The sequence below is a fragment of the Urocitellus parryii genome, chromosome 9, assembly GCF_045843805.1.
Source record: "Urocitellus parryii isolate mUroPar1 chromosome 9, mUroPar1.hap1, whole genome shotgun sequence".
Taxonomy (NCBI): domain Eukaryota; kingdom Metazoa; phylum Chordata; class Mammalia; order Rodentia; family Sciuridae; genus Urocitellus; species Urocitellus parryii.
In genome coordinates, this window is record NC_135539.1 from 54,826,353 (window position 1) to 54,835,172 (window position 8,820).

General features: G+C 36.6%; 1 protein-coding gene across 23 annotated transcripts in view; it reads left to right on the plus strand.

The window, feature by feature from the left end:
* The window catches only part of Crem (cAMP responsive element modulator), a 79,699-nt gene extending 71,224 nt beyond the window's left edge, over positions 1–8,475 (plus strand). For 12 of the 23 annotated variants that reach the window (XM_026409088.2, XM_026409094.2, XM_026409095.2 and 9 more), the window contains one exon: positions 3,666–4,184. In XM_026409088.2, coding sequence (XP_026264873.2) covers positions 3,666–3,810 — 145 coding nt within the window. In that variant the 3' untranslated portion in view covers positions 3,811–4,184. Of the gene's footprint in view, positions 1–85; positions 151–2,339; positions 2,372–3,665 lie in introns of all 23 variants that reach the window. The other 11 variants (XM_026409090.2, XM_026409113.2, XM_026409101.2 and 8 more) reach the window with 3 other exon arrangements.
* The last annotated feature ends 345 nt before the right edge of the window (positions 8,476–8,820 follow it).

The following is an 8,820-nucleotide window of genomic DNA, read 5'->3' on the forward strand; positions in this document are numbered from 1 at the left end:
TTACTTTATTTGTGGTCTTTTAAATGATATGATTTGATATATTATGGGAATCATCAAATTGGCTACTTCTTCCCAAACTTATTAGCTTCACAAATCATTAGATGGAGTTTTGTACACTGGAAAACTCAACAGAAGGATACCAGGGATAAGGTCAGTAAGGTATATGCATCTTTGTCAGTGGTTGTTCCAGGTTTACTAAGTCATGCTAGGTTCCTGCTTTTCACTGTCAGCTCTTTGCTGAGAAATCCAGGGGCTGAATGGCTGGGGCTAACACAGCATCACAGTTGTTTTATGGCAGTCCTATTATCATAGATGCTTAAGCTTGGCAGGATGGTGCATTCCTGTAGTCTTAGCATCTCAGGAATCTGAGCACATAGAGTTCAAGACCAGCCTAGGCAACATACCAAGACCCCATCTCAAATAAAACAAAAAACTCAACTTTGGGCTGGGAATATAGCTTGGTTGGTAGAATGCTTGCCTCGAGTGCATGTGGCCCTGGGTTCAATCCCCAGCTCCACAAAACAAAACAAAACAAAAAACAACTCAACTTTGATCTGATGGAGAAATATGGATATTTTTATGAATTTTCTGAGATTTCAGGAGCTATGAATATAATTGTTTCTGTGGTCATAGAATATACATTATGAAGTTCAGTTTAGAAATGTAAAGTACACTATTAATGCAAATTGTAAAATTGTTCATTGATCTTATTTACCCAAAGAAAATAAAACACAGAAATAGTCTTATTTCCCTTTTGTAATTATTTTCTATCCTTATTTTTTATTTCAGAAATTTCTCAATAGAAATACCAATGAGAAAAATAAAATACTAGGCAGTGGTTTCCTATAAATGTGCCACACAACTACCTACATATACATGAAACTGAGGGGAGAAACTGAGGGAACTGAGGGGAGAAAATTACAAAATTTGTATTAAAAAATCTAATAAATAATAACTGATTGATTTGTGTTTCGACTGCAAATAACCAAGGGAAATGGAGTCTTAAACTTGTAGGTGGTTTTTTGATCCTATATAGCAGATCAAGAGGTATGTGCAGCCAGAACTAAGGCTCAGGAATGTCCTCCCTGCCCTGTCATCCTCAGCATATATAACTTGCTTTTAGGATCACAGTATGACTGCTGCACTTTGAGGCATTGCATTAGATGGAAAGAAGGGAGAAGGGCTAGAACCAATAATTGGGGCTAGCTGAATCTGCCCCTTCTGAAAACCTCCCAGAAATTTTCACCTACATTTCATTGATTAGAAATAGGTTTCTAGTCTCTAACTGTAAGGGATTCTGAAGAGTGTTTATTTTAGCTTTCTAAATCTCAATTTCAGAGCAACACAAAAAAAAGCAGCTGACTAAGGGCTATTAGGTTGCTCAGTATCTGTTTAGTTGATTTCAAGTGCTTTATTCCTACTGTTTCTTTAACTTTCACATAATTTCTTTAAGATAAAGGGTCTGGTTATTATTTCCACTTTACTGAAGAGGAACTGAGGTTTGGAAAGTTTAAGTAATAAATTGGCAAAGGTCACATAGCCTAAGAACCAGGATATGCAATCAGTCTTTATTCCAGAGTTGTCTACTACCCTAATACTAGGGTCACCTCAAAAGGCCCTCAATGTACGCTTCATATTTGACTTCATGGAAAGTGGATAGTTTTCATAATTAACATGAAAGATCCCTTATACATTCTCTCTTTTTTATTCCTTGATGGCATCTATAGAAGATATTTAATTATATTTCTAGCAATACAGCATCAGTTTTAATTCTTTATAGCCTTATCAGCCTTTCCACTTTGCTGTGTCATTTCATCTCCATGCTGAGGATAGATCCAGTTAAATACAAGGCCTGTGAACTATTAATAGAAGAAACAGGTGTTTTCCATAGCTAAAAGTATTCAGGAATGTACCATCCACTGGTGTGATCATTTAAAGCTTTAGCTTGGAACAGTTTTACTCTAGTAACACATACACACACAGACACAAATGTAAAATATGAAATATGGATATTTATAATCAGCAGCTTGGTAAATAAAATTTTAAAAATTAAATACCTCACTATATTGTTCTTTAATTTTCATTTAATGGTAAATTGCTCTATAGAATGTTATCTTCCTTCTAGACCCAAATTTAATGATCTAATATTGAAAACCTTGGTATTCACAAATGAATTTTAGTGACTTTGTGGAAGAGAGTTGAATTATATTACCAAACTGGCAATTTGAAAGTGTGTTTGGATTTATTCTTAACTTTCCCTGTGCATCATGTATATTAAATCAATCACTATTTTATCAGGTTCAATTCACTTTTACATTTTTTATTTTCTCATTAACCAGTTGAGAAGTCCAGAACTTTGTGAGTTCACAGGGTGAGTGCATTGTTCTTGGCTAGGAAGTAAGGGTTGTTTGTTCTTTTCCTGCAGTTTATTGGGTTTTCAAGGTTTCTTTTCTGCTAACTCTTGCCCTCCCATAGAGAAAACACATATCCAGTTTATGAGAGTCAGCTATCCTAAAAATAGAACAATTGATCAAAGGCGTTGTATGCGTCATTTAGTTCAGGATTACAGCAATGCTAATTGGTATTACAGTAACTAGTATTTAGACATACAACATTACTTTTATTAAAGTATAGGATAATGATAATATATGGCAGTTTTTCTGGAATTGAATACTCTAAAATAAAGCTGTTATCAGAGAGCTTCTGTGAAGATTTAAGTGAAATAGTTGCTGTCCCCTCCCACCCTGGGGGAAAAAAAAAGTGAGAGAAAGCAAATTGTTTTTTAGTGGAATTATGCATGAAAATGACTAACTCATCTATTTATTGGTGGTTGTTGCTTTGGCTGCTGTTTTGTTCTTTCCTTTGGGCATGCTTATAGTGCTTTAAAATTCAGTGTATTGCATATTAAATGCATGTGAGTAGAGAACAGTCTCAAAATGCACTTTTGAATTATTCAGTAGCTTCCTTTTCCATAATTTCAACTGTGGTGTTTTCACATTTTTGCATTTAAATTGCCTGAATTATTGAGTGTTGCATTATGTAACTCTGTTTTTCCTTTTTTAATTTTCAGAAAGTGTCCTTTTTATTTTGGTTTATAAAAATGCACATGTCTTATTTATTGTTGTAATTTATCCATGTTGTGTTTTCTAGCCCCCCCAAAAAATTTTTTTTCAGTCATGAATGATCTTGTTTTATTGAAATTTAGTTTTGACAAACAAAGATCTTCAATATTGACATTTAAGGTTTCTGAGGAACAATTCTTCTAATCATTTTGACCAAATAAAATGTACTTATTGTGATGGAATATGTGTAGCTTTGGGCAGACAAAAAATAATTAAGAGGATCCAAAGGATCTATAAATGTTTTTGTTGAAATTCCACTTGGGAATGTGGTCCTATTGTGTAGTTTACTGAACACAGTTCTGGTCATTGTTATCATGGAAAGTGTGTCCTAAGAAAACACCAATTGGGCAAATTGATCGTGCTCTGAAGTTGTTCCTGTTGTCTTACAAAAAGGCATGTGCTTGGTTCCATTTGTTGTGTGGCTTTGTACAAACTTTTCCTAGGTTTGATTGGCTATTGATTTTGGGGGGCACAAGTCATTGAGCCACTCTGGATTGTACTGGGAGGTTGTTCCTGTAGTCATTTGCCTTGTGTTGGTTCCAGGGAAGCTGCCCGGGAGTGTCGCAGGAAGAAGAAAGAATATGTCAAATGTCTTGAAAATCGTGTGGCTGTGCTTGAAAACCAAAACAAGACCCTCATTGAGGAACTCAAGGCCCTCAAAGATCTTTATTGCCATAAAGCAGAGTAACTGTCTTTGACTTGGACCTTGTTTACTCTAAACTCTAATCAAGGCAGGCGTTGCACCAGTTCTACTAATTGCCATGTGGACTTGTGGAAGGGACATATGTGACCCTTAACTAAGAATCCAGTTTGGCTTAGTGTTGTTTGAAATTGAATTGGGAATATTGTTCCAGGATTTGGAATGCAACTCTGTTCACATTTACCAAGCTTACTTCAATCTGTTTGTCAATAGCATGCAAAAAATGTTTTGTTTGCCCTTTGCTTCTACTTTTTCCAGGGAAGCTGCAAAAGAATGTCGACGTCGAAAGAAAGAATATGTAAAGTGTCTGGAGAGTCGAGTTGCAGTGCTGGAAGTGCAGAATAAGAAGCTTATAGAGGAACTTGAAACCTTGAAAGACATTTGCTCTCCCAAAGCAGATTAGTAGAAATATTTAACTATGAACTGATTACAACATGTACAGTTGCTTTTGAAGGCAATACAATATATAGCCGGCAAGAATTATGGCTTTTTTCCTTTGTATCATTCATCTTACTTTCTAATCTCTAACATTCCTAAAATGCTTCCCTGTACGTAGTTAACTCTTAGGTATAACTTCAATTTTTTTTAAAAAGAGACAAACTGTAAAAAATGTATGTAACAAATTCTTAAAATGAAATATTTGTAAGACTTGTTCCAATGCTACATATTTGCAGTTCCCAATCTCTGTGTCATGAATAGTGTCCTATGTAATAAAACTTTTTGCAGGTCTTTAAAATCATTTTAGGAAAGGATGATCAAATGCATCCAGCAGTAAAATAAAGTTAAACCACAAAAATACCTCAGGAAAGAATTGAAAGAAAGTATATCTAATGACATGCCTATATGAGAAGAATAGCCTAGAAATGAATTTTTGGAAGATTTTTGTATTAGTCACTTTGTAAAGAAAATATTATACAGCTGTCCTTGAATGCTATAGTTGAAGACAGTTTTAATAGAACCATGTTGGTTGCACTTTGTAGTATTTGGTGCTTATTTAAATTTCTGAACATATATTACAGTTTTTTACTCTATTGTGTAATATAAATTATCTTTTAGAAGTTCTTAGTGTTGGTTTGATATTATCCAATGAAAGTGACAAGATATTTTTAATATCTAAAAGGAATTAAAAGCCTATTAGAATTGGATTGCATACATTCAAGGGTATGAGCTGATTCCTACACTGGATCATGATCCTTGCAAATGCTCCTTTTGCCATCTCATCTAAGGAGGACCCCAGGGCTGGGGATGTGGCTCAGTGGTAGATGCTTGCCTAGCATGTGTAGGGCTCTGAGATGCAATCCTAGTCCTGCTAAATAAATGATAAAAAGGATGGTCCCAGAGATTTGTACAGAAGAACAGAGCAGAACGACCAGAGGCCAGCCTTTGTGATGGACTGACCCTTCCTGTTAGATGGTCTGGAGATCTGCTGATGGCCATCATCTGCAGGCATTTTGAAATAAAACCAAAAATAATCCGAGATTTTATTTTTCATTTCAAAACAGATTAAAGTCCATATCATATCAGATATTCTTCTGTCATTATATTCAGGTGAAGTTCCTTATAATTGAGACAGCAGTGTTGCTACTGGTACCCACAGTTCATCTTACTTTTATAGTAAAAAGCTTCAAGGCCTAGGCCCAACACCCTAACCGTACAACATTCACCAGTAGTACTGAATGTGGACTATATACTACACTCTACTGTATTTTCTACTGTAACTTCAGATTTGTTGAGGACCCTCCACCTTTAGTAGCAGAACTGACAATGGATATAGGGAGGTACAAAAATAGGAGGTCGTTCCTAAAGTTCCAACTGCTGCTGCCCCCTTATCATCATCATCATTCTTTGTCTTATCTGTAACTTCCAGAAGGTAGGGAATGCTATTCTTGGCTTTCTTTTAAAATACTTATTGCAGAGCCTGAGCTTGAATTTCTTTTGGTCTTTTCTTCTATAGCGAAGTAAGATGAGGAAAGAAGATTTAGAAATAAAAAGAAAAGGAAAACCCCAAACTTTAGGTGAAAGGAAATGGTTATTTGCACTTAACTCAGTCAGTCACTATAATAATCAGTTGTGTGCTTGGAGTGGTAGACATGGAGAGGAAAGCACAGGACTCAGCAGACAAGATGTATAGAGTTAGAGGCAGTAAATGCTGTGTTAAAATTAGGGGAAGATGTAGGCAGGGATTAAATAAGAAACTTCATGTAGGAGGTCCATTTGGAACCAGGCCCTGAGATGATTGATGGTGCTGGGGAAGAAGGTATTCCAGAGTGGGAATACAGAACACGTGATGTTTGGATTTGGGGTGGGGTGGAGGGGATGAAGGGGAAACAAAGTAAAGTTAGTACTCACACAAGAGTTAATTTCATTAGAAAGAGAGAGCACACCTGTAATGTCAGTGATTAGGAGACGGAGGCAGGAAGATTACAAGTTCAAGGCCAGTCTGGGCAGATGAGTAAGACCTTTTCTCAATAAAAAATTTAAAAAAAAAAAAGGGCTGGGGATGTAACTCAATGGTAGAACACCCCAATTCAATCCTAACTACTACAAAATAAAAAGAGAGCAAGAAATGTATGTGCATGTGTGCACTCTGTTACTTCAGTAGAAGAGGAATATGCTCAATTACTTGAGGTCACGAGTAACAAAAGTCCCCCTTCCCAAAGATGCAGAAATTATAACAATTGGCTTTAATAATTGAGAAGGTGCTTAGCTCTAGCATGCCACCACAAAAAAAATTTAAGCAGAACATCTCCATCCTCTCAACTTTCCAATGGAAAGTAATTTATATCATGCCTGAAACAGTAATTAAAAGTCTATAAGTGCAAGTCCTATACTACCAAATAAGGATTGAGGCAAGAGGAATTTTATGACCTTACAAAACGAGAAATCCACAGGTAGGAGTTACCAAGGTTGCTTAGTTCTGTGACATGTCAAGACCAGATTCATCTTTCTGTGTTCACAGATTCCCTCAGTTCTCAAATTGCCACCACAGTTTTAGGCAGTAAAAGATGGAAAACATAGTCACCCCTCCCTTATTTATTTGTTTGCTTCTGGACACCTCTCCATAAGTTCCTCAGCAGCATACTCCCTCTGAATCTCCTAGGCCAGACTTTCATGGTATCTTTGTTTCTTAACCAATCACTGGCTAGAAGAATAGAATTAAAAGCACTGGGTTGTTAATGAAGATTCAATTCCTAGAGCTGAGGAAAGTTCCAGGCTTTGGGAAAGCATATGGCCATCAATGTTAAATAAAATTGGGGTTCTGGAAGAACTGTGTGTGGGCAACTGGCAATATCTGCTGTGGGGATGAGTGAGTGCTTAAACCATTCTCAGGAAGTCAGGAACAGCTTGTGAGAGGGCTTGAGGCTCAAGCCAAGCTCTGAAAGATGCAGAGGAAATTTTTATTCTTTCTCCTCCAATTTGTTCCTGTAACCGGGCTTTTGCTACCAAAATAGTTCTATTCGATAGCTCTCCATTCAGCTTTATAACAGATATCGCCTACAGTCTGTCAGGGAAGCAAGTGAACAGTAAGTTGGAATCTACACGAATATTTACATCCTGTACGTCACTGTTGCTTAGAATCCAGAGCTGTCACTGCATTTGTTGTCTTTTCTTAATCCTGAAAGTTTCAGAATCTGGACTGTGGGATACAGAAATTACTGATCCTGGGTCATGGGATTACATCACTTGTTTGTCATGTTTAACTAGGTACTTCATGATGCTAAATCTTACATGATGGGAGAATAAAGGAAATGCATGTATATTAGTATATAAATGTGTGTGACCACTATCCTTGCCCCAAATTGAGAACGTTTAGCATAAGTGGCATACTTTGAGTTGATGGCAACTGTTTTAATGTCTAATGTCTCATTCCTTGCTCAGCCATGCTTCTAAATTTTCTTTACATACTCTTCTGACATTCAGTGCATGCTGTCTCCTCTAGGCCTAAAAGTAAACCTCGGGGGGAAAAAAAAAAAAAAAAAGGCTGGTTTCACAATGACTTGAGAAACCAACACACTTTTTCAAATGTACACCAAAAATAATTAAGGAGTTTTGACATGTGTGAAGCAAACAGAGCTGTCACCAGGTAGCTAACCATGAAGATATAACTTTCATTCTGTTTTATGGTCATGAGTTTCATTCTGTTTTACTGTCCTGTATCCTGGTTTTCAGAAACTTCAATATGCTTTGCCCTTTCTAAGGTCAATTTGAAAGATATAAACATGGTTCTGAATGACTCAAGCACAGACATTTTAATCTTTATACTTCATGGGTAGCTTTTTTCTATATATAAGCCATTTTCTCATAAAGTGCATTTCATATTTGTACATTTCAGGATTTTAAATGCATTCTTCACACAAAACTTTTCTTTTGCGGTCCTGGGACTTGAACGCAGGGCCTTTCACATGGTCAGCAAATGCTCTACCACTGAGCTACCTTCCCAACCCCACAAAGCATTTTTAATACTCTACTGTTAATTCTTCAGAGATCCATTTTGCCATGGGGTACTATGTGGTAGCTTATAATGATATTTAAGATATTTCTATTCAGGGCCAGACTTGCATAATTCTGTCAGGGTTGGACAATGATGAATGAGGGAGAAAACATTGTACTAGTGCATTTTTGTACTAGATTGTACTTGCTCAAATAAAATGAACCCTGGTTACTTCTGAACCAGTCTTTCAACAGGAGACAAGAGTTTTTTCAGATTTTTTTTCTTTATTAAAAATACTTTAAGAAACAGCAATGAAAGGTTGAGCCCCATGGGTTATTTGGATGGTGCATATGCACACACACCCTCATACATGTGCGTTCATTTTCCCTCTGTTCTGGGTTATAACATAGTAGCAAGATTTGGGATTAGTATGCAACCCTCCTCCAAATGTACTATAGGAGTCCTTTAGTTCCTTTGTGAAGAAACCTGCCTAATCCTGAGTAATCCTAGGCCCCAAAGACTTTCCCTCTTTCCTTTTCTGTCCTCTCCTAACTTCCACTCATACC